We start from the raw sequence: 26,316 nt of genomic DNA, 5'->3' as shown, positions 1-26,316 counted from the left end.
TTCTTTTTTCTTTTGCCATGGAAAGGAAAAGGATCATCATCAAAGAGGATGAGGGCCATTAAAAACTCAATATTCTGCTACAGTGATTGGTTTATGGCCTCATTTTGTAGCAGCTTTATCACACGTGTGGCTTCATTGCCTGTCCTGTAGTCCATGCACTTTGAGAGTTTGTTATCTTCAGGACACTGTGCTCCTGTTTTCAGAATAGCTGTTACCTGGCACAGGAACTGCTTTTTCACTGGAGTGAAAATTACAAAAGACCTGATTCTCCAACACGTTAGCCAGTTCTGGCACTATGTGGGAAACTAGAAGGAAAAAACCTGTGGGCTGGAGATCAGACCTTGCATTGCTGATAGCTTTTACTGAAAAACTAGTGTTTTACAAAGCACTACTGCATGAAAAATAGTGGTGCTTAATTTTTCTGTTAATTGCCTGCCCTGGGTCAAACCCAACTAAAATTTTGTGGTACCCCTTAGGTGATGAGACATGCACTACATCACACCTTGAAGACAGGAAGAGCAAAATAGTAATGCTTAGAAAATACCCTGCTGTCTCCTGCACAGCATGGGAAAAGCTCACACATTTGAAAACTGTAAACATATTCCAACTCACATTTATTCACGTTACTGCTTTCACATTGATGTGGTGCAATATACTGCTCATTTCAGATGAGGCCACCAACAAGCCCCAGTAAACTCTTGATCTCTTTTATACCATGAATTAATACTGTACTCAGAACATTAATAAATACTTGAAAAGTCTGTAAATGACCTACATTGAACTCCTTCATAAAAGTATTTTCCTTATCTAAATGTATTTATTTTGGTGTCAAAATATATTATACCATGAACTTCTGGATGCAATTTTTCTGACAAATTCATGCACCTGGTATGGTCTTTGTCACTGTTGCTGTAAGTTTGCCTGAGTTTGGGATTGAGCAGAAAGTGATGTAGAACCTGCAGAATCAAGCTGGATTTGATCTTAAGATGCTCACTTTCCTCTCATTAAAAGCAGTTTATCTTGAAGCAACGCATCACTTCCCAGGGAGCTCCTGTAGGCTGGTGGTCAGTGATCTGCTGCTCTGGAGATGCCACAGTCCAAGATGAAATGTTGGATGTTTCAACCTTAGCACAGGATGAAATGTTGGATGCTTCAAGCTCCTCTTCAAGTCTGCATTCATCAGACTTCCTTGTATGCACATGTGCATGTGTGTGTGTGCATGTGTGCATGTGTCTGCTACTCATCATCCCCACAGGGCAAAACTAAGCAGCTAATGCTAAGAACATGATGCGGCCATCCCTGACTGTGCCCTTTAGACATAGCCTTCGTGGCAGACATGGTTGCCATTGATAAGGCTGAAAGTAGCCAGGGAATGGTTGGTGCTCTTGAGGGAGGTCATTCGTGTGGTACTCCTAGCCATGCTCTGGGACCGGATGAGGAGGCGAGCTCTGCAGCAGAACAGCTGGTTGTTGAACTGTTTCCGGAAGCTCTTGCTGAGCAAGTAGAGAGCAAATGGATTAACACAAGAGTTAGTGAATGCCAGGATCCGAGCACAGATGCTGGCAATGAAATGCAGCACTGAGGTGTCTACCTCTGAGTAGTGGTATGACCGGTATAAATAGATGATGTGAGTAGGGAGCCAGCAGAAAGCAAAGAGGCACACAAAGACCAGTACTGTCCTGGCAAGACGTTTACGGGATTCAATCTGGAAGAAGAAATAGAAATGCAGATTAGCAGCTACTCCTAGTTTAGACTAGTAGCTAACTATTTTTGCCAGTGCTGCAGCTTTGGGGTTAGAGCATGGCAGGCAGCACGGCCAGAGCAGGGCAACCTGGTCTTCAGGTGAACACACAGTCAAGAACGCCCTTGTCCCACCGCAACCCCTTGCCCTAAAAACAAATAATTCTGAAAATTTGCTACATGAGAAGTAGCATTTCCTTTCCTGATTAAAGTTGCAGTGGCTTGTGACTTTGTAAAATCCCATCTCCAGCAACAAAAGTGTGGATATCTCCTGCCATCTTGCACTCCTACCAGTTTGATGCCAGTGCCAGCCATAGCTGCCCAGAGCCTAGAGAGGGATTGCATGAAAGCACCAGAAGAGCAGCACAAAAGAATTCCAGCCACTCCAGCCAACTTCACTGGGGGCCCAAGTTAAACACCTTATGTAAATGCATGGGGAATAAACAAGAGGAGTTAGAGACATGCACATGCCTGCAGAGCTATGATCTCACTTGCATCACAAACACATGGTCTTCCCTGGCAAGTGCTCCAGCCACGCTGCCCAAGTCACAGAAGGCAAAGTCACAGGCTGGGAGATGGAAAAACTTTCCACTACAGGAGAAGATAAGGTTCAAGACCATGTAAGGAACCTGAAGGTGAACAACTCCATGGGACCTTATGAGATCCATCTGTAGGCCCTGAGGGTTGATAGAGGTGAATGAAGTGGCTAAGCCACTAGACATCATATTTGAGAAGTCAACATTGAAGTGCCTGCTACTGAAAAACGAAAACATAACCCCCATTTTTAAAAAGGGTAAAGGGAAGACACAGAGAACTACAGGACAGTCAGTCTCATCTTGGTGCCTGGTAAGATTATGGAGCAGATCTTACTGGAAAATACGTTAAGGTACATGGACAATAAGGAGGTGATTGGTGACAGCCAGTAAGTCTCAACTAAAGGCAAATAATGCCTGACAAATTTGCTGGTTTTCTACAAGGTTATGGCTTTGGTGGATAAAGGTAGAGCAATTCATGTCATCTACCTGGACTTGTGCAAGCCATTTGGCACTGTCACACATGACATCCTTGCCTCTAAACTGGAGAGACCTGATTTTGACCACTTGGTGGATAAGGAATTGGCTGGGTGGCTGTACTCAATTGGCTGGATAGCTGTACTCAGAGAATTGTGGACAATGGCTCAATGTCCAAGTGAAGACCAGTGGTGAGTGACACTCCTCAGGGGTTGATATTGAGACTGGCACTGTCCAAATTCTTTCTCAGCCACATGGACAGTGGGATTGAGTGCACCCTCAGCAAGTCTGCTAATGAGATCAAGCTATGTGATGCAGTTAACATGCTGGAGGGAAGGGATGCCATCAGGAGGGACCTTGACATGCTTAAGAGGTGGGCTGATGCCAGCCTCATGGAGTTCAACAAGGCCAAGTGCAATGTGCTGCACATGGTTTGGTGAATCCCAAGCACAAATGCAGGCTGGGTGGGGAATGGATTAAGGGCACCCCTAAGTAGAAAGACTTGGGGATGTTGGTTGATGAGAAGCTCAAGATGATTCAGCAATGTGTGTTTGCAGCCCAGAAATTCAACCATATCCTGTGATGTATCAAAAGGAGTGTGAACAGAAGGTTAAGGGAGGTGATTCTCCCCCTCTCCTCTGCTCTTCTGAGACCTCACCTGGAGTAGTGTGTCCAACATAAGAAGCATGTGGACCTGTTGGTGCAAGTCCAGAGGAGGCCATTAAGATGATCAGGAGGCTGGAACACCTCTCCTATTAAGACACACTGAGACAGTTGGGGTTGTTCAGCCTGCAGAAGAAAAGACTCCAGGGAGACCTTAAAGCAGCCTTCCAGTACCTAAAGGAACCTACAAGAAATCTGGAGAGGGACTTTTTATTATGACATGTAGGGATAGGACAAGGGGGAATGGTTTTAAACTGCAAGAGAGTAGATTTAGATTAGATATTAGGAAGAAGTTCTTCACTATGAATGTGGTGAGATATTGGAAAAGGTTGCTCAGAGAAGATGTGGCTGTCCCATCCCTGGCAGTGGTTCAAGGCCAGGTTGAATGGGACTTTGAGCAACCTGGTCTAATGGAAGGTGTCCCTGCCCATGGTAGATGGGTTGGAACTGAATGACCTTTCAGGTGCTTTCCAACCCTAAACATTCTACGATTCTGTGATCTGCATTAGTCATCCACATATAATATTGACATACATAATTTTTATGTATTAACTTATTATTATTACTATTATTGTTATTAATTATGGTTGAGGGGTCTGGGATCTTTCACAGAGCCCAGAGGCGGGACTTTCTGCCTTGGGGCCATGTGGTGTATGTACACAAAAGTGCTGACAACAGCTCACGGCCCTGAGGGACCAAATACAGTGCTTGAAGGCTGAAGGAGCCAGAGAAATGGAGAGAGGAAATTCTGTACTTGGAGGAACACAGAGGCAGTGGTGATGGGCACCCCTCAACTGAAAGAGCTGGGGCCATGAGAAGACAAATGTAGGTGGTGAATAGATGGATGACTACCTCTCTTAGTATAATTTGAGCTTTTTCAGGGAAAGGTGCTTTTACAATGCCAGCTAGCATACAGTATAACCTTCACACAGACAAGCCACACTTTTGTTTTTCTTATGTGTACAGGCTTGGAGTCAATCCAAAGGTATTGCTCAACTGAGGGTAACTGAGGTAACCAGTACCTTGTCCTTTGTTCACCAGTGCTGCACACTGAAATAACAATGCCACTGAAAACCACATCTTTCTTCCTAATGAACACAAGAGCAGTGGCAGAGGTTGCCCAAAAGGAGAGCACAGGCAGAGTTGTCCAGAAAGATCTGGTAAAATACACTGGTCCCTGGGAGAGGTTGTGCATCCACATATTTGCAGGCATGGAAAGTGTAACACCAGTGACATTTTAGGGTTTCATAATGTTCTTCCCTCTGGTAATCTCTGTACCTCTTCCCAGGCACTCCAAGGGAATTGGTTGTACCCCATTTCCTGTGTTTGACTAGAACCTGAATGGACTGAAACTGCCCCTAAACCCAGTCTTTCTGCCCTTGCTTCTGCCCTGGTGCAGCTGTAGTGCCTGGCCAAGAGTCTTGGACAACTCCCCATCCTCACTCCTCTTCCAAGCTGCACGGGTAAATTAGAAACTAAGCATTTTACACAGGCTGATCTTTCCTCAGGACATGTGCAAGCAGGGAATAGGCAGGAGAGACCTGACAAGCCCATTTTGACTTTATTTTGTGCCCCTTTAATGGCACTGACTGAAAATCAGACATTGAGCTTAGGAAGGATTGACATGTACCAAATGATAATGTCTGTAGAGAACGGCCTGAAAATTAAATCCTTTGAGAAAGGGTTCTCCTTGGCTGAACCATATATTCTTTTTAAATGTATCCTTAATTCGATATAGGGCCATTGAGGCCACATCTGCGCTATAGAGAAAGGAAGCAACACAATAAAGAAATCAATACCAGTTATCTCGGAGACATATAGCTCATGAATGCACTGCAGGATAGGAATGATGGACCGACAGTATTAGACTGCAGCCTGGCCTTTTTTTTTCTTTAGAGCTCTCTCCCCAAAACCAAAGGGGGAAAGGGCTGCTTTTGCTACTCACTTTATTGTCACTAATCAAGACAATCATCAAATCACCAGAAAAATGGTCTGCACGGGAGAAAGTGTTACACGCATTCAGAAGGGGAAAAGAACAAGGATTTTGTGGATCAGAAACCATTTAATGGGAAGAAAACACAACTTTCCAGACCTACTGTTTCACATGAGCACCTGAAGGTTGCATGAGATGATAGCGATAGGTCATCCTAAGGTGGAGATGTCAGCTGTGTGCAATTATATGAATAATTGTTCAGCTGAAGAATGACTTGTGTCAGTTTAGCTTAGGCTGAAGCACACCTCAGTTGAAAGGAAGAAGTAAGGTAAATAAGGTAAATAAGTTTTTTAGAAACAAGTTACTGTGCTGTTGCCTTCTTACTTGGACAGCCTAAGGCTCAGATGCTTCACATTTAAGCACTGACCTGAAATACCCAGTTGCTCATGCAGAATTTGGATTTCCCCCTGGAGATTTTTCTTTTTCTCACCAGTTACACAGAACAGGAGCAGTAAAGAGGAAGCAGTCTCCAGCTGAAAGGCTGGAGTTAGGCTTGCCAAATCCTGGCTAATTCCCTTCACTTGGTTCAGGACTTGCACATTTCCAGCCACACATTTTCAACCAGGGCATGAAACCCGTTTGAAATACATGAGTCCCATCTGAGCAATCCCAATCAGGAGCTCTGCAGTGGGATGGCTTGGGAAGTTTTATAAAAAAAAATCCCACTCGTGAATGACAGTAACAGAAGTAACTCTGCTTTCAAAGCTATAGAGGGACGGTTAAAAGATGGCATTATTCCAGAGCAAATGGCCTGTTTATATGAATCCAAGACTAAGGTGAAACCTGAGGCTACCAGTTATTGGACCAGAAGACTAACCAGTCTGGCTTGTAACAGAGGGCATATAACAGGTGGGTAGATTATTCTCCCCTCCAGAGACCCTAAAAAATTAAGCACTTTTAAAAAGACAATTATAATGACCAACTAGTTTAAAGGAAGAAGCCAGGACTCTTCTCTTTTCCTGAGATTGCACACCTCAAACATCAAACCATCGACAAGGCAGGTAACTTCAGAGCATCTGTGAGGACCCCACACTATCCTGCTCCATCCTCCCTACTTGAGACCCTGTGCTCCTATGGTCTCCACTTCCCCAGTCCCTCTCTAGTCTGTCCTGGTTGCTCAACATGGCACAGCACCAGTAGATGAGATCTGGGGCCAAGGTGAGTACAGCAGGCATTGCTGCTGTTGTGGAGCAGTCACACACCTCCCTGACTGACCAGGGCTCCTGGCCAGGGAGGGACCCTTGGAGAAAGGGCTTCCCCTACCTTCACTCCCCCATTGCTCTGTTCCATTCACTTTTCAGTCCAGAGTATTGAATGGCAGAGCCAGCTTTTCCGTCTGTGCAAAGAGGTTCTGCTTCATGGCACAGGGCTTTATCTAGAGTCCTCTCTCTAACAAAGTAACGTTGAGAAGTTTTGATTTTCTGTTGTGTCACCCATCAGCTTCAATCTCCAGGCATTGTATCCAGCTCTGCCTCATTCCCTGCATCCCAGTCAATACCTTCCCAGGCTTTGGCACTGGTATCCTGCTGTGTTTGCCATGGTAAACACCCTGCTAAAGTCTCTGAACTTAGAAACTGGAGAAGCTGCTTTAACTGTTTTACCCCTGTGTCATATCTTGTTTCAACCATTTTAATACTTTTACCCCACCTAATCAGATACAGTCTATCCCAGTATAAATTTCCCTGCATTCCCTCTTTACTGCCTGATTCAGAGGGAATGTGCATTTTTGAAGAAATTTAAGTACCTGTTTCCTCACGTGCACGTTGCCTTCCACAGGGATGTTGTAAGCGCTCCGGATTAAATTCTTAGCAATGAAATAATAATAGACTGAAATGACAGATAGAGGAATGACATAAAAGATAAGAAATGATGCCATTGAGTGAATTTTGGGATGCAGACCGTCTGAATGTGGGTAAGGAGCACAGCTGATGAAGGTTTTATTAGTGCCTTTGTCATGGAAAGGGTGCAGATCTGAAAACACTGCTTCAGGGATGGCAAGCAACATGGAAACAATCCAGATTATAGCAGCTCTCATACAAATACTCATCAGCGCATGGGATGCTTGGATCTCCATTGGCCTTACTATAGCTTTATACCTAAAAAAAAAAAAAAAAAAAATTAAAATTTATTGGTCTCAGCACTCAGGCATTGTATTCTTGCTTCTTCCTTCCATTTAGAAAAAAACAAACAAAACAAAAGAAACAAAATCCTTTTTTACTCAAGGCAGTGAAGCTTTTTTCTGGTGTTTTAAATGTTGATGTTTTCAATAGAGGTCTCATTTTAAAGCAGAGCCACCTATCATGGGTCCAATCAGTTTCATGTGTATAAATTCTGAGTTCATTAAATTTGTAATTGACAGAACAAAGCACAGTGCTGTCTGACATTAATATGTATGTGTCCAAATAGCTTTAATATAGGAAGTGCAATCACAGACTTCAGAAGTATACGGCAGTTTGCAGCCCTTCACAGAATGGTGTAGAAGGAAAGTGGATTGAGATTTTTAAAACATTTCATTTTGAGCTGGGAGTACACTGGCCTCCTCTGAGTCAAATCTTACTTTTTCTCAAGCTGAAAAATGCATGTTCCCATTTTTAATTGCTATTTGGTGGTATAGTTGGCAATTAAGAGTTGTCCATAACTCAATGAACTCCAGCTAAGTAGCCAGAGCTGGTAACTGACTTTTTTGAAGGAAAAGCCATCGTTACTTTCTATACTAGACATATAGAAGATGTTTCTTGATTTTCAATTTTGTCTTTCATTATTTCAGGCTTTCAGAAAATCGTACTTTAGAATCCAAGGAAATGAAAGAATCAAACTTATTTGAACTCAATGTGTGAAATGAGAGAACTGTAAAACAGAAAAGCTTCCTATCTGCTGGAGCCCTGCTCTGGCAGGAGCCTACTTTCCAAGTGAATCACGATTCACAAATGCATTTAAGAAACACAGCAGAGGAAAAAAGATAATTTGGAAGAAATATTTACAGATTTCATAAATCAGTATTTAGGGTCATTATCATAACAATTACAATGTGTTGTTTTTTTCTTTCAGGATCACACTGTGCATCACCCATTTGGTTCCCTCTTGGTCACTGTCAGCTTCCTGGGGATTGATGGGTGTCTGGTTCCTAAGCTGTCCCAGACCACTTTTGGCATAGCAGGTACATTTCTATGTGTCTGTTCTGGAGTCCATTTCTAAGCTCTTATCAGGATCCTGGCTCTTTCAGACAAATTGGCCACTGGGGCAAGGGCATAGGTAGTGAGCATAACACACTGCCTGTGTCTAGGCAGCATGCGGGAGGGTCCATCTCTCTGGCAGCCCAAGCCCATGCTCTGGGATACTCTGTATACATGATTGATTCCCCACATACTATAGTCTACCTTATCATAAAGCTCAGCATTTGAGAGGGAAGTCTATCAGTCCTGCACTGTTTTAATTGAGTAATTACCTTATTTGCAGGAGAAGCATGTATTCAACTTCTAATTGTAAGCAATAACCTGCCCAGCATACCTACTCATTCCTCCTATGTATGTATACATGTGTGTGTCTACATCCCTGTCTGTGTATGTTATATGAATACACATAGCTATATACATATATTTGATACATATCCATGTATATACATGTATAAGTAAGTACATGCATAGATTTAAATTTATTTACATTTATTTTTATAAAGATATATCTGGAAATCTCATAATTTGCAGGTGTTTCTTCATACAGGTTTCTTGTGTAGGTGATTGCTCCTCTAATGGACTGCAAACACGTTGCTCAGTGCTTTTCTGGACTTACTCCTCAAGCTCTCCAGCTCCCCTTTATTCTATCTGTACAGCTGCAGCAGCCAGACACAGTAGTTTTAAGACTTGCTTAGCACCTCTTTAACTTGCACTCTCAAACTGGGGATTCAGTGGTGTCATACTACAAAGCACAATCTTCTGGTGAAGATCATAATCTCAGGTGAAGAAAATCACAGCACTTAAATATGATGTTATGACTACTGCAGTAATAAAATGGAAGAGCCAGGCAAATTACTAAAACAGTGTACTGAAATAGCTAATTTATAGCCTGATTCACCACATATAGAGTATTGACAGAAACAATAGCTAACTGAACATCCTCAGTAAGCCCTAAGGAAGATAAATTAAAAAAGAAATTAATCACATATCAATGTAACAATAAATTTAGTTAATTCAAAGGTATTTCTGCAGATTATTTTTGTATGCTTATCAACACGGTATGTTAGGGTAATTATTTCAGGGATTTTCTCATATAATATAGCCACCTGAGAGAATATTTTCCAGTATTAATTTCTAGTAACATAAATGAGTTGAAGAACACAGAGAAAGAGGGCTCCTGTTTTATTTTTATCAACAGTAATAGAGTAGGCAGAGTCAGAAAATGAATCCATTTCAAGTTATTAGCATATTTTAATTAGAGATGGCATTTTCAAATAATATAATTTTGAAAGAACGTAATTAGAAATAGCTAGGAATGCTGGCACTGATTATTAGGTGTTTTGTTTATTTTGAAAGCCTCCTACAGCAGATAGAAAAGATCTGAGAGAGGTTTTGCTTGCAAGGGGCTCAGTGTAGACCTGAAGCATGAGGTTGAAAGCACAAAAAGGTAAAACAGAAAAAAAGGCTAGGAAATGGGTTTTGAAAATGTAAGTTCACAGATATAGGAACACAGGTAGATATATTGTTAAAAGTCTGACAATTGAATCAAATTATTTTTCTGATTGTTTGGATTGGTTCTTTGATGATAGGCTTACTTATTTAAAAATCTTCAGTAATCTATGTTATCCTGCTATCCTATTAATGCTCATCCTATATTATATTACGTTATCTTATTAATGCTTAATTGACCAGTATTGATCTGGTGGGAGTCTCCATTTCCAGCCACCTTGCTGGTGGTTTGATGCGTTTCTCCCCAGCTCAGTCGTTCTACTCTTGAGGGACAGCAACTGCAGGGGCTGCTACGTTTGAGGGCATGTGGGACACGCAAAAGCGATTGCACCCCCAGGCTGGGCTTGGGCTGGGAGACCACTGGGAGATTTGCCTGTGGTCAGTGGTCAGAGAGTGAAAAAGCTGCATCTCCTGTCTGGTTTTTCTGAGTGGGGCTCAGAAACTCTCACTCCTTTACTTTCCCACACCACTTTCCTGATAGGATCAACCCTGGATTTTATAATTTACTTGATATTTCTTAAGAACTTCAGCTGCTAGATTTGAGCAGCAGCTGGCCCTGTTTTTCAGCATCTGTATTTCCAGCTTGTATGTAAAATATTATTTCAAGCTTTCCATTTTAATTATTTATTATTATAAATATTATTTCAAGCTTTGTCCTCTGCAACTTCTTTTTCAGTAAGTTGACCTGAGGCACATAACTTTCACATATTTAACATCCAGTCCACTTTGAAGGGAACACTGATGAATATGTCTATATACCTCAGTGGAGCGATGGACCTAGGGGGCCAGCTGAGTGAGCCATCATGCTAAGATCTGACAACAGTGTTATTTTTAACCCATTCAGTAGCACAGGCTCTGATGGTACGCGTCACACTGCATGCTGAGCTTATCTGCAGAGCCATGTGGCTCTGGATTTATCACCTCCTGCTATTCTCACATTCAATCTCTGTTTATTGTTTTATATCACTCTTCTTTTTTAAGTCGAATTTCTTTCCCAACCCATATTTAAAGATTTTATTTTTTTTTAAGATTAAAAACAGAGGTATGATTCATGTCCTACAACAAAGGCCAAAACTTTGAGAGAAAAATGTGCCTTCTGAAGTTTCAATTGAATAAAAAATGATACAATGAAGAACTTGTGTCAACTCCAATTTCTCTCCAGTTGTTAAATAATGCAGATGAAAATGACTGGGTTGCCAATCCAACTGGAAATATAGAAGAGATGCTGAGCTTTGCTATAGTTCAGTCTTTGAAATTCTCTGTTTCCACCGTGCTTGTGAAGCAGCAACCTGACTTGTGCACAGCAGCTCCCAATGACCTTCTGTCCAGCATGGATGCCAGTGATATCTGTGTCTCACAGTCTCATTCAAAGAAGCCCACACAAAGAAATTACATATGGGGTTATTTTAAGTGCAGTTAATATAATGGCAGTTCATGAGGCACTGGGAGGATTCACCCTGTAGGGTAATCCACCCCTATACCAACTTCAGTGACTCCGATGCTATCTGTCTTCTCCAGATCAGTCTCCAGGTCTCCAAGAGAGCCTGGTGAGAGGGTTGCTTCAAACCAGAATGCCAGAATTCAATAATATATAATACATGGTAACTTCTTAGCATAATCCCCAAAATTCATTGGGGTTGGGTAGGAGCCCACAGAGTGCACAGCTCTCCATTGAATCCTGGAAAATATTTTATACAGGTCTCTTAGGATCTCAATCTTGTTCATTGAATAATTCTTTCTCATGACCAAACCTACTGAAATGACCATAAACCACTAAAATGTGACACACACCTAAGGTTTTCCTGTGGTAAATACTTTTCCCACTGAAGTTAATATGCTAGGGAAACTGCAAAACTCTCATTATCCTTGTGTTAATAATAGTGTAGCGATAACACTACCTAATGTACTCTAAAACTTTACTATGCAAACACTGGTTAATACCAAACACTTAGCCCCAAAGCTGCAGCTTCAAATATAAACAGAGAAGTAGCTTTAGCGTGAAAAAGACAGTTACAGATATACTTTCCAAAACCACAGTTCAAAATAAGGCCCCAAACTGATGTCAAATTTTCCTAGATGCAGCTTCTTTGCTAGTGCAAAATATTTTAGCAATCTTTGTGCTACTCCGCTGAGCCAAGAAAATACACACCAGATGAAGTTTAAACAGGCTTTGCCTTCAAAGACATATTTCCTACATGTTCCTAAACACAGAGATAGCAAGGGTTGCAAATTTGCTCTCACACTGGGGAAGAAAGGACCTTATTCCTAAGGTTGATGCTTCATTGCATCCCTAGCATTTTTTTCTTGTCACCTTCAGCCACTTATTTGTGCCTGCTAAAACAGCCACAAAAAATGAAACAACTAAAGCATGTGAGGAAAATCAGACATTTCCCTTGGATTTTAAATTAATTTTGCTCCATATGTATTACTGCCTATTTGGGTTTTTTTTTAGGGATATAACTTTATGCTCTTTGGGAAAGCTGGTGCTGTAGTCAGCCTTCACTTGCTTTCCTCTTTCATGATTGCTGTTCCCCCTTCCCTTTTGCCAGCAATCAAAACTAATGTAATGGCTCATATGACAGCCTTCATTGTATATCTAGTAGATACGGGTTGCAAAAAAAAGAGGCAGGCTTAAGCTGGGAAATACCACCTTCTGCAGTGTCTTTACAAGTTGTAGGTCAGCAGATACTAATTTTAGCCAAAATAATTTGTGTTCTCTGTAATAACTGCAGTTGCTGCTGGTGTCAATAGGAAAGAAACATCCCTCCCTCATGGCAGTGAATGTAGCTGCTCATACAGGAAGGTGGCTATCATTGATGTTCCTCCTGTCTGAGTATGACAGCAAATATTGTATAGCAACTATGTGCCAGCCACTGTATCCCTCTCATCTATTGAACCTGACTTGAAAAGATATATTAAGTTGCTTCCATGACTCTCCCTTCCTTACTTTTTCAGCAGTAGGAGTTGGCTTGCTCCTTTTTTTATCCGTTACTGCTGCTGAACCTCACACTTGCAAGAAATATAAAAAGGGAAAAAAAATCCTCCCCATCCATCTTGCGAGGAAATGGGACACTGCCCCTCCAAAACGAATTCCTATTTCAAGTCCTACACTGTTTGTTTACATAAAAAGATGCTGGGCCTCACTCCTGAATTTGTATAATGGTTTGAAAAAACAAGTGCTCTAAAACCTGCTCAAACAAAATTTCAGAAGGCTTGCCCGCCCTTGCTTCACTACCAGCCCCACTATTTAGACTGCATGAGGCTGGTGGAAAGATTTGCCACATTGCTGCTTTCTGGTTTTCTCTCTGATGTGAGAAATCCACTTACAAACTTTTGAATCTGTTTAAACTGAGCTCGATTTTGAAATTTTGGGCTAATGTGAACCTGAAACTGAAATTAAAAAAAAATAAAAAAAGCAGGGATTAGTTGGAATGAACTGATGTCTTACAAAAATAGTCATGTAAATTTCTGTGAAGTGAAAACTCAGTTCTTCCCAGCTCTAGAAAATGAGTTCCTGAAATTGCCACAACTTCCTACTGCAATGACAAATGAACTGCCTCTCAGTCAGCATGTCGCCATATTTCTTCTGTTCCCACCTGTAACCAAAAGAGAGACAAAAGGTGTGCAATTCACACTTCCTCAGATCCCCAGTCATCTGTTCCCATTTGTAAGCTTGATGTGTACACATTGATCTGGTCTTGGCTGATGAATAGATTGAACAAAAATCTTTTCATTAGAACTTTGTAATTATGTTCTACTAGTATCACATTATTATTTTGCCCTGGACTGGCTCAACTGCCATGCAAAAAAAGCCTCAAGCAACAGAGAAAAAGTTGATGTTGTGCAAAAACTACACCAATGAAGCATGTGGAGCCTTGTTGAGTGTGTAGCTCCACGTGGAAAGAAAAGAAAAAGTCTTACTAAATATCTGAAGACATTTATGAGAAATGCAGTGTCCCAAACTTTCCTTATTGTTTCCACCATCAATGTCATGAATATTTATAGCTCTGAAGATAATTCAGTAAATCCAGAAAATTGCTAGACTGTCTAACCCATCAACACATTCTGACAATCTATTCTGGGTCTATCTGCTTTCTGCATATTTAGTTAAGATTATCATTATTATGTGTGATTCTTGGGTGAACATCTGTTATTAAAATCTTTAGTAAATTGCATATGGGCACAAAGACATCTCTAATGGGCTAGTCTTACATACATTGGCAGGTACTGCCTACTTTATCACTCTTTTAATTAATTAACATTTAAATGGAAAGAAAAAGGAAGCATTGATGGAAATTCTAATTTTTTGAAGCATGTGTTCAGATTTCAGACTGTATACCTGCATACTACTAAATCATTCTGGAATCTGGACAAATGGGTATTTCAGTCCCAGAATGACTAAGGTCAAAATTGAGACAGTATTTTAGAGACCATTGAACTGCACTATGCACTGGGGAAGGAGAGCTTAGGTAGTAACTCTTTCATAGTTAAGGTGCTATTCCTAATCATGACCATCCGGAGCACAAAATATTTTGGAAATTAATTATACATATGGACAGCAATGGATGTAAGGGTTACTTCAGGAAGTCGTGGAAGTCCCACTCACCATGCTTTCCTTATTAGAAAGACCCGCTTTCCACCCTTTATTCTCTGTAGGTGATCAAAGGCAAGTCTCTGAATGAAACTATGACCCAAGCCAAAGATTTTACTGGGGCCAGCCCTGTAGTTTGTTGCAGTCCTTGCAAATGGATGTGCCTGCTCATGCAATGGGGCACAAGATCACATGCCGGTGGAGCAGCTTTCTGGTACTAGGACTGAAATGTGGTGTACCCAGAGGGGAGCTGGGAGGGCTAGTGATAGCACCTGGTCCATGAGGAAAGTCAAGGAGCAAGCCTTTCCATCCAATGCTTTGCTGTCTCCACTTGAGTCTTCAGGGCTGTCCATGGCATGGAACAGTCCCTCTGCATGCTGGAGGACTGAACTCTTACCAGGGCATCTAAAGCTAAGGTCTCAGACACAGATCCCTCATCTCACTAGAGAATCATCCGTATTTCTCCTGAAAGCACCATTTGTAGTGCATAAAACCAGTATTACTGGTTATCCTAAACATGTGGCATAATTGCTGAATATCTCACAGAGCCAGTTATAGAAATTTATTGGAGTTTCTAAAAATGGTAATTTCTCAACCTAAAACAACCTGCCTGTGATGTGCAATAAATCAATACTGCACCTTCTTCTGCCAGAAAGTTCATCATTGACCTAAAAATTAGCAGTTTCCTAATCTATAATAGTTGTATTGTTCTTATCTTAATTTTGTGGAAAAACAATATATATATAAAATATATATATATATGGAGCTTCAGCCTTAAGTTAAAAGCAGCCGTCAGATCAACTTACTGGGAATATAAACGTAAACAGGGCAGTGCTAAATATACATTAGTAGCTGACACCCAGCCTCCTCCCTTGTCTCTCCCACCTTTCCCTAAATAAACTGTTCAGGGCAAAAAGCTGCCCTGAACAAGAGAAAATGAGGAATCATGCTAAAACCTCAAAGAAGTAATAAAAAAAAATCAATATATAACAGATGGGAAAAAAAGCAAAAGTAAATGACAGCAAGTATCAGTTTGAAAATGTCAGTGACTGATAAGGAAAGGCAGAGGGGACAACAAATTATCAAAGGTTGCTGTGTAACAGACAAACATGCGTTTTTAAATACATCAGAAACAAAAAAAAAACTATGTCAGGCATACACTTAAATGGTGAAGATATGAACAATGATGAGACAAAGTGAAAAGCAATGACTACTTATTTGTCAAGACCAAATGTGAAGGGCGTATATAGACCATGCATGCAGTATTATAGATGTAGCAGAAAACTCATCAGCTGTGTTGATGAAGATGTGAGCGAAGTGAGCCAACATCTAATAACACAAAACAGTTTCACACCATCAGGCCTGAATAATTTAGACCTAGGATTATTAAAGGAGCCAGCTGAGCAACAACTGGTGTTAATTTCATTTACAAATCTTGAAAAAGTAGAGAAATTCCCCAGAAGTGGAGAACTGGCTCTAAAGTTGGGACGTTCAGAAAGCTGGAAGGTGTGACCACAAAACCTGCCAGTATTTGGGTTGCCCAAGGGCAGTTGTAGATAGAATAATGGAGAGGTTGATCCTACTAACAGATGATAATTAATATATTATCACAATATTGTACCTGATGTAAAATGATGTGGGCCATGCTGGTGTGCAATGCTCCCATGGGCATATTGGCACGGGTGACTATGCATATAAGTATGCACGTATGCCAGGGCACATGTGGTCTTCCCTCCCCTATCCACTCCCATGCCTCTCCCACGGAACAGAAGGTAAAATTAGCAGTCCTGGACTGGGAAGGGGGGGGGGGGGCGGTCCAGGTGGGTACCCTGAGCCCCATGGCCTCTCCTCCAGGTCCTCAAATGCACTGGTAAAATGTAGCAGTGTGTTAAGCCATTTCTAGCTTGGTCTTTGGAACCTGCGATGTTATTTATTGTTTATATCAGCTGCCTTGGACAGCCTCTAAAACCTTTGCTGGGAAAGTTTGCAGATGACACAGTAGCTGACTAGACTAAAAAGATTGTAAAGTCATTGGGATAAATGGCTGTAGTCTGACAGAAGCCATTTTTACTCAGCCAGGTGTGAAACAGTGTATCTAGGACCCAAATGAGTAGATGATGTGATCTTTCAAGGAAAGAGGAGACCAAGAGAAGACATTGGAGCATCACCTCTGCACCTGACAAAATGAGACATCCTGTGCTATTCTCACCATGTCATGGCTTTAGTGTAATCAGTACCTGAGCTAGTTAGTATAAAGCTAAGTCAGTTATATGATGCTTAAGTCCTTTCTGCGGCGTCAGTAAACATAGGTGATGTAAGTGACCATCACCTTTACATGGACTTTCAGATGCATGTTCAGGTCAAACGATCTAGTGCTATCCTTGACTGCTCTTATCACAGAATAACAGAATGGTTTGAGTTGGACTGGATCTTAAAAATCATCTAGTTCCAACCCCCTGCCACAGGCAAGGACACCTTCCACTAGGCCAAGTTGCTTAAAGCCCCGTCCAACCTGGCCTTGAACACTGTCAAGGATGGGGCAGCCACAGCTTTGCTGGACAACCTGTTCCAGTGCCTCACCACCCTCAGAATGAAGAATTTCTTCCTTATATCCAGCTAAAGCCTACCCTCTTTCACTTTAAAACCGTTGCCCCTTGTCCTGTCACTGCAAGCATTGGTAAAAAGTCCCTCTTGGTCATTCTTATAATCCGCTTTAAGTATTGAAAAGCCATAATAATGTCTCCCTGAAGCCTTCTCTTCTTCAGGCTGAACAACCCCAACCCACTCAGCCTTTTAGTTATTAGCTAGATTATTATGGTTTATTATGCAGTGGTTAGAGGTCAGACAATTTTCAACCTGAAATATAAGCTCTAAGCAGTGATGATAACAGGGTGCCAGAGACATATGGTGGGGAGAGGGTGATCTATCCACCTTTAGTGTGAATACTTGCAAAGTTGCCCAGTGTCACTGAAAAGATCTGTTTCAAAACAAATCCTGTGAGATATTCAGCAGCCGCTGTACACAGGCAAGAAACACTGCTGAATTGGATGGCTAGAGCAGTTAGTGCTAGTCCAGCATCTGCATCTCTGGTTTTCCTAGGTGATTGGACATCTGAATCTCATGCTTCAGAGCTGTCTGCAGGTTCTCTGAGTGTGTTGTGGTACTCTTTTCTGTCCTGCTTTCCCTCAGAGCTGCAGACTGGCCATAGCTGGAGGTCAGGCAAGGAAAGGATGGGCAGAGCTCTGACAGCACTTCTCCCTTTGATGCTCTACAGTCTTCTGCAGTTTGGTTAAGCTAATCTGGTCCAACTGACATCAGGAAGGGAATTTTCTGCAAGGGAATCCAACTCTCTGCCTTTCTCTTTCTTTCAATAGCAATGGGCTTGCTGCTAGGACACCTTCTTGGCATCCTTAGCTCTGTGAGGTCACATGCAGCAGGCAGTGTTGGGGGGAATTGAAGAGTCTGCTATGGGCAGGAGCTCGGCCATGATTTCATGGCCCATGGTGTCCCACATGGTATGGGGTCAGGTGGGCATGTGGGCACAGAACTGATGAGAAAGAAGGTGAGAGGACTTTGCAGGGCTAGCAGTGGAGTTTCTTTCCAAAATAAAAGGAAACCAGGTATTGCGAGGGTTGTCCATGAGCAAAGCATCTACTGTATGTTTCACACCATATGCAGGACAGGCTGTGCTTGCTTCTCCTTTTTTCGTCTCAACTCCATTCTACTTTCTTAGCCAGGCTGTTGTCCACATCTGAGCACTAATTAGTAAACACATGAACCAATGGGACCACCATGCAGATGCTGACGTGCCAGCCCACCATGTTCAGTCTGACACACAGCTGACAAATTCTCTTCAGCCAGTTGCTCTCCTTATTAATAGTGTGTGCAGCACCTTGTACCATGAGACCATGACAACTGATGGGGGTTTTCAGGTTTTACTGAAATGTAAACAATAGTTAATCCAACTTTTCTCCCTTTTGATTGCTTAAATATTGACAGTCTCCAGCACATTAGCACTGACTCTAACCTCAGATTTGCACATTGGTCCCACTGCTATAAACAGGAGCTCTAATGTTCCTGGTTATAGAAGCTCCATGTATTATGTTTTGGCCATCTGCTCTAGCTAATCAAGATATTCAGAAAGTTTGTGCTGTTTGATCTGTTTCTCCTGGTACAGATGATGCAGGGGCTGAGGAAATGAGAGCTAAAACCACGAGTGTTTAGAGTGTTTATCTTATATTGACACAGTGGCCAGCAGCACAGGATCTAAGACTATACATCAGCTGAAAGGGGTATGTGTATCTCTCTCTGCAAGTACCCTGTGCAATCAGTACAGGAGAAGCAGTGGCATGGACACCCAGCCAGCAGCAGGAGATGAGGATAGGCTGCCCAGTGCCTCAGAGAAAGGGAAGACTTTGGGCTGGGGTCCAAAGTCCCTCCAGTTTTTTTTCCTGGCTTGGAAGGACTGGTGCTCTGGCTGGGATCATGTTAGTGGATCCAAAATGTACATGTGGGGGTACCATTCTGCTGGTTCGCATTGACTGGCCTAGAGGTTGTCTTAGTTCAGAGAGTGGCTTTCTCAGCCACCCTCTCAAAAGCTTCCTGAGGCTGCACAGTAAATTACAGCACGAGTAAATTGTTCCAAAATAGTGCCTTAGTGACATGAAGGGATTTCATGAATTCTGTGACTAGACTGCCCAGAATAAACTTTGGACCTGACACTTTACTGATGACATTAAAAAAAGTGTCACTCAGTAAATCAACTCAATGGAAATCCAGTTTGGCCTTCCATAGCTTCATTTCAGAGTGGTATGCTTCCCTTAATCCTCTTGTGGAAACATAACCTAGTCATTGTAAAATAAAACAAAATAACTGACAAGTAGATGTTACTCTTCCTCTGATATTGTATGTAATATTAATAATAGGGGCTGGAGACATCCAAATCACTGAAGAGATGAGTCCACTAAACAAAGTTTTTTTACATATTTAAAAATATCTTTCTAGAAATTCTGGATTTGTTTCTTTCCTTCCACCACTATTTTTGGGGAGAGAGGGTTGTTTAAAGCTTTACTTTCTTAGATAAACAGTCATATGAGTCCAGAGGAACATCAGAAGTTGTGGCTGTGACCCACTCCAAGGGACACAGCATAGCTGGATCCCTGCATTCATCCCAGCACTCAAGCATTAAGGTCAACATTTCCAAAGTTAATATCCTCATTTCAGGTCTCCCACATAACTGCAATTCCTGCTGCCTGCAGCTGGTCTTACCAAGTAAGCCACCTAACCTCATGTGTAATGTCACCCCATACATCTCTCTATGCTGTCTCTCCTTCAGCACAGGACAGGAGGCAGCTCCGGCTGGCAAGTATTGCTGCAGTTTTCCAGCACTAAAATCCAGATAATCCAAGGTGCTTAAAGTAAAGATGTTGCTTGTAACCTCCACTTACACTTTACACTTACTCTGCTGTGTGCTTGTAAAAACAGAATTACTTCAGGAATCTTTCACTGAATGAGCACTTGGGCATTTTGATTTTTTTACTGTGTCAGCAAAACAGCGGGGTGTATGATCAGTGCTTGACAGCTTGGGTAATTCAAATGCAAATGTATAAACCCTGTCAGTCAAGGGAGAAACAGGTAATTAAATACAGACATCTCCCATGACAAGGGCAATTAAATGGTCTGCTTCTCCTCTTACACTGCAAAGATTTTCCGGTGTTTCCTGTCACTTGCTGAGCCAGCTTTGGCTTTTAAGCCTAGGCTAGCAGCTGAGGTGTCACCACTCCCACAGGTACTCTTATCCCCTTTCCCCTTACACCAAGGAGGACGAGGGCAGTCCAGCAGGCAAACACAAACTCCTTTGCTGGGATGAGCTGAGCAATAGCTGAAGAAATCCATTGCCTTGACAGAACAGAGAAGCACGGCAGACAGATGTCCTTCCCATGCCAACCTCATTTACAATCCTTTTAAAACACACAAACACACACCCATCAACTGCTTGTTTCCTCGCTCTTGTAAACTCAGTCCTCCTGCCTTAGTACTCATGGAAGGTGGCCTTAAGCACATCACAGGCCTTAACCCTCTCCTGGCTGCTCTGCAACTTTGCCAAGCTTGCAGGAAAATGGGTCTGGTTGACAGCTCCCACTGCTTCTGTGAATGCAGCTAGACAGATACAAGTACCATGCAGCCAGGGGAGTAGTCCCACAGAAAATACATTTCTAATATTAACTCTTTTTTTTTCTTTTTTTCTCTTTCTTGCATATTTTCAAACAATTTAACTTTGACCTTTTGCAATCTGATGATTGAACACAAAGCCAACCTAGGCACCTGGGAATTCATTGGCTATGCCCTACCTAGCCAAAGCTGTGCAGGCATGCTCATCTGCATCTATTTGCATGCAGAGCACCTTGCAGGGTTGGAGGCTCCCACTGCAGGGAAAGCTGAGATCAGCAGTTTGTCCCTCTGCTTCTCCTTGAGAAAGGCTTGTAAGCAAGCAGCCAGTCCCTCTGGACAACCACTAGGTCTTAGCGAGTCAAACCACTGAGCAGCTTTAGGTGCTCTGTATTGGATGCTGACACTTAGCTGAGTATTTGCACTCACCAGCAGATGATGGATTCAGTATTATTAGTATGTGGGAAAGTGGAAATGGGAGGAATAAAAGTATAACACTAGGAAGTATACTGCTGTAACCATAATGTGGACTGTTCAAAAATCTATTAAAACTGGGCCTTTTGTTTTCGGAAGGTGATCCGAAGCAACAGATGCAACAGATTTGTACAACTGTAGTAGCACATAGCATACGTGCCTCTCTGTTCTCTCACATACTGTATTTGTCCATTGCACCTACCCACTGCCTTTAATATTGTGGTCCCATCTTTGGAAATGACCCTGTTGTATCACCAATGCTTTCTTTACACAGCAGATTTCTGACCCCTGCGATGCAAGGTCTCTCTAGGCATTATCACGGTACCTTCAGTAATGCCAACAGTTGTTCCCATTCTCTTTTGGCAATGGAAGGATACTGGAACTGAAGTGGGTTTATCATTTTTTGCAGAAGATGAATCATAGGCAAAAGGTCTGTGGTGCACTGACAAGTCTCCCTTTTCTTGGAGACAGTGCCATGTCTGCTATTCACAGCAGGTAGTTTCGGAGTTTTTCTGTCCCATGGTCTATGGCTTCAAATCATGAGAACAGGGACATTCGCATGCTTTACGTGAGCATCTCAGGTAGGATTCACATCACTGAACACTAGCCATCTCAAATATGGGCATCTTATCTGTGCTAAACAGCAAGGCTTCCTCTGTTTCTAAGGAAGGATATAGGTATCCTCATACGGTGGTTTATCCTCTCTCCTCTGGAGGTACCTCTTTCCATGCTCTAGGAGACACTTTGCTGATTATTCTGAAGCGTCTCCTCACCTCAGACAACAAAAGCCAAGTGAGATGTGCCATGTCTGAGCAGTGTTACCTGCTGGACTCCTGAGTCATCATGTTACCCTGTTCTCACCACCATGCCACTGTCTTCTGCAGATGTTTCCCTGCAGGACTGAGCTGCCACTCATCCATTGTACAACGCCACATCTGACCTTGGATATGGCTGTCTAAGACAACAGCCAGTGCTGGGCTCAGCATCTCCCTAACCCAGAGGCCACAGCAGCGTGTGAATGGCTGCTGATCCCTTCGCAGACTCAGGCAGGCATCACCATGCTGGTCACAGACAACTTGCATCCTGGAAGATTTCCCTGTACATTTTAAGTTCATTTCCCTAATGACACGATTAATACCGGGGCCTAGAGTTCACAGAAACAGATTAAAAAAAAAAAAAAAGGCTAACTGGCTGTGAGCTGACAAAATATAGACTGCATTATTTTATAACAAAATTATCCCAGCACAGCAGTTAATATACCAAACCAGAAACTTCAGCAAACATAATAGATAAGGCCCATTTGTGGTTCGGTGCACAGCATTTAAGATTCATAGGTCTAATAAAGGTAAAAGTTTCGTTATTATCTCCTTCTGCAATGGACAAGAGGTGCATTAGAAGAGGGTAAGATGATACCTTGAAAATGGGGACATAAAGTCTTCTCCCACATGCATGTCTGTCTCCCTTATAGCCAAGTGGCTTTGAGAAGTGTGGTAATATTTGATCACCAGTGCAGCACAATGGTTAACAGGATCCATATAAAGCTGAAGTTCAGAATTTAGTCACCAAACCTGAAGCTTGCCACAGCTGCTGTTTTCCGTTCTCTTCACTCACTTCAGGCAAAAAACTCTATCGATATGCTGCTCAGTAAAAGCATTTGCAATGTTTACTTTATGTGGCACGTGATCAGAAAGCAACAAATCTCCCTAATTTAATCTTCTTTATGGTGCATTTTTCTTTCCCTGACACCCCTTAAAACAATTTATATTACAGCTTTGTAAAGATGAGTTTCCTGGGGAAATACGTCCTATTTTCCCAACATTTTCTTTGAGCAGCTGGGAGGGAATCAGCCACCACATGAAACCTGGGAATAAAAGTGTAGGTGGTCCTTTACTAGGGCATTTGTGCAGTTCTCATATTTTCTCAACATTTTTAGAGCAAATTGCTTGAAGACTTTTGCCTACATATAGGTCTGTTTATCATCTGCTATTGGACAGAGATTGCTATTTTCATTAGTATCCTGATGTGGAGAAATTACTAAACATATTGACTAGCCTGTCTCTGAAACATTATGGAGTCTGCTGTTATTAAGATCACATACTGGATATTGAAATATGTGCATGAACTACTTGGAAATTGAACAACATAGTCTGATGTTTTATAGTAGCTTAGGAGGAGAGACACAGAGTGGCATGCAAGGAACTACTTAAAGCAAACCCAGTTTCATTTCTTAGTGATCAAGAAATATGACCCCCAGCTCCTTTTTGGGCAAAACAAAACTGAAATAAGTTTTCTTTTTTGAAATCCTAGTACTTCTATGAGACTTTATAACTTTAGCATGATTAGAATGTATTCCTTAATCTTTCTGAAGCACCCAAATCAGAAACAAAATATCCTAGATTCTATGATGTACATAGGAGTTTCTGTATAAAACAACAGTCTAATCAAAACAGTCTAATAAATATTTAAAACCTTTCCAGAAAGGTAGACTTCATCCTTCTAAGTAGCATTCAAATTAAAATTAAAATGTCTTTTGAATTTAAATCTGAATGCTTTGAGAGTTTTCTAAAGCCTCACAGAAATCTAAAATAGAGCTGGCTTATTAGAAGCAGTTCATTTGTTAAAGTCAAACTTAGTTTCACATATTCTAAAATAGCATAGCTACACGTTATTTTATCAAACAGTATTGGAAGACAAAGTTTCCTAACCAACAGCACAGATCAGTTTTGATTGGCTAAGGGGTCAATGGTTTAATCAAGGGAAATAAACTGTCTATAGTGAACTGAGATTCCTGGCTTCAGGCATCCTCATTTGAATATTTGGAATATATTTCATGAAATATTGCCTCATGTAATTAGCCTTAAGGAAGCAAGCCACTAGAAAGAACTGATTCAAACTGTGCTTTAAACTGCTGCTGCAGTACCTTCACACTTCATGAAATATGGTTCAATTATCATTTTGGTAAATTTGAACATGAGAGCTTTCCACAGAGCTTTGTTAATGGTATTTTCTCTCTCTGGTCTTTAGCATGATTTGCTCTTGTTTTTCTTTTAATTAAGCTAGACTGTTAGCTAAACTGCACAAGCATTTAGTTTAACCTGGAAAAAGTATTCTGTGTTCAGCCTGCATCCTCTTCAAGTTGTGTGCTCATAATATCAGAAATCAAATGAAGTTGCTCTTTTCCCTCATTAGGTTAAAAATGATTGTTACCTGAAAATATGCATTTGTAATAATGTATTTTATGGACTTGTCATTAGGCAGGCTTCTTTCCAAGCTACAGCAGCCAGCTTACCTGTCAGCTGAAAGAGCAGTGAGAGTAAAGACTGACACCCCTACAGAGGTGAGCTGTATGAAGGGGATAAGTTTGCATCCAGTTCTGCCGAACAGCCACTCATCAGCAAGGTACCTGCTGGCATCCACGGGCACACAAGTCACTAACAGCAGCAGGTCTCCCAGAGCCAGACTGGAGATGAACAAGTTAGGGACATTTCTCATAGATTTTACAGTACAGAAGATCTTAATCAAAGTGATATTGCCAATAAGGCCTATCAAAATAATGATCCCGTAGATTGTGGGGATGGCATAGAGGAATGCTGGGTAGAACCACTCATCACCGAGAAGGGAGAGGTTTGCACTCTGGTTGACAGAAAGGTTGTAGAGAATGAAGTTATCTGTTTCTAGGTCTAGCAGAAGGCAGCCTTCAGATGCCATTGTCCTACGTTGCTCTTCTCAGAAGACAACTTTCTTCTTGGGAGATGATCGAATAAATTTTTGGCTTTAATTTTGCTTCTGCTTGCTGGCTTTAAACAGTCAGAAGAGTCTAAAAGTCATATCTCTTTGTGACAGATCTTGACAATAAACAAACCAAGAAAGCAGCTGCAGCTTGCACAGGGAGAACTGTTTCCATAAGGTGAAAGGAGAATATTTTCTAGCATAGTTTGAATCCTGAAACTTGCCTTTTGACTTGTCTCGCTGTCAGGTGTTCCTCAGCTCTGGAAAGCCATTTGTCAAATTCAAAGACCAGTAAGTGGGAGGCATTTTCACAGTGGAGGCTTGCTAAATTCTCAGTGCCAGGTCTGCTGAGCAGAACCAAGTCCAAAACAAGGGAATTACAAAAAGCAAGAACTTTTGGTAGCTGCTGTCACGCTGCATTGCCAGTCTCTCCCTCTTCCAGCACCTGTGCTTGCCAGCTGGATTTAAAGTGAGGAAAAAGCAGGGTTCCGCTGGCAGCTCGGATCCTATAGGCGGGATCTTCTGGACGTCAATTCTTCCCCTGCTTCCCAGGATGAGAGCAGGCTTACTGAAATGACTGCGGTAATTCCAGGCGAGCGCCGGAGAATGCCAGCCACCTGCCGGAGAGTCTAATCACTGCCGGGGAGCGGGGGGATAGAAAACACACCAAAATCACTGTTAACTCTTTAGAGGGTAAAAAAGGAAATAATAATTAAAAAATCTGCTCATTTATAGCTCCTGAGGTGAAGTTCACTGCTTCTCTCCCCCCCCCCCCCAAAAAAAAAAGAAAAGAAAAAGAAAGGAAATAACTAGCTCATACTGCAAATAATGTGATCATAAAAGCAATTGCACCTTCTTAAATAACAGCACACATACTTTACACTCCGGTTTGCACTCTGGAATTCAATCGTTCCAATGAAAGAGAATAATTACATGGAGCTAAGTTCATCCCCCCCCCCGCGCAAATTAAGTAAAGCCAATTAAGATAAAATCAGCATTATAGTTAAGGAAGGCAAATGAGTTTTAGCACTATGCACCTGCAGTTGACCAGGAAAGTCGGAACCCTGCACATCTTTTTAATATGTTTTAGTTTGGGGGTAAGAATAACAAAGGGGACAAAATTTACCATTCAATGTGATCATTTCTCCGTATGAAGTACTCATCACACTGGCATCTATAAGTAATGCATATTGAGATGCAGGAGAGAGAGATTTGCTTGGCTTTTAACAGTTTGAAAATGTTCTTTCTTAGAGCTTAATTAAGATA

At 41.8% G+C, this 26,316-nt stretch overlaps 1 protein-coding gene and 1 long non-coding RNA gene across 4 annotated transcripts; one reads left to right on the top strand and one right to left on the bottom strand.

The window, feature by feature from the left end:
* Positions 1 to 597: 597 nt before the first annotated feature.
* GRPR (gastrin releasing peptide receptor) lies at positions 598 to 25,659 on the bottom strand. 2 transcript variants are annotated; one of them, XM_062603749.1, is made up of 4 exons: positions 24,611 to 25,659; positions 7,151 to 7,502; positions 1,592 to 1,705; positions 1,380 to 1,493 (listed from the first exon to the last, which is right to left on the bottom strand). In XM_062603749.1, the coding sequence occupies exons 1-4, from the start codon at positions 25,027 to 25,029 to the stop codon at positions 1,413 to 1,415; spliced, it is 966 nt and encodes a 321-aa protein (XP_062459733.1). In that variant the 5' UTR covers positions 25,030 to 25,659; the 3' UTR covers positions 1,380 to 1,412. The 2 variants fall into 2 exon arrangements, with proteins under 2 accessions (XP_062459732.1, XP_062459733.1); XM_062603748.1 differs by having other exon boundaries at positions 598 to 1,705.
* Positions 24,585 to 25,893, top strand: LOC134156036 (uncharacterized). 2 transcript variants are annotated; one of them, XR_009961808.1, is made up of 2 exons: positions 24,585 to 24,658; positions 25,493 to 25,893. It is a non-coding gene; the product is annotated as an uncharacterized LOC134156036 (long non-coding RNA). The 2 variants fall into 2 exon arrangements; XR_009961807.1 differs by having other exon boundaries at positions 24,591 to 24,720.
* The last annotated feature ends 423 nt before the right edge of the window (positions 25,894 to 26,316 follow it).

The sequence above is a fragment of the Pezoporus occidentalis genome, unplaced genomic scaffold, assembly GCF_034315485.1.
Source record: "Pezoporus occidentalis ecotype Australia unplaced genomic scaffold, CSIRO_AGI_Poc_V1 ctg81, whole genome shotgun sequence".
Taxonomy (NCBI): domain Eukaryota; kingdom Metazoa; phylum Chordata; class Aves; order Psittaciformes; family Psittacidae; genus Pezoporus; species Pezoporus occidentalis.
The sequence above is the reverse complement of the archived record's forward strand: the minus strand, read 5'-3'. Positions and strand labels throughout refer to the sequence as shown.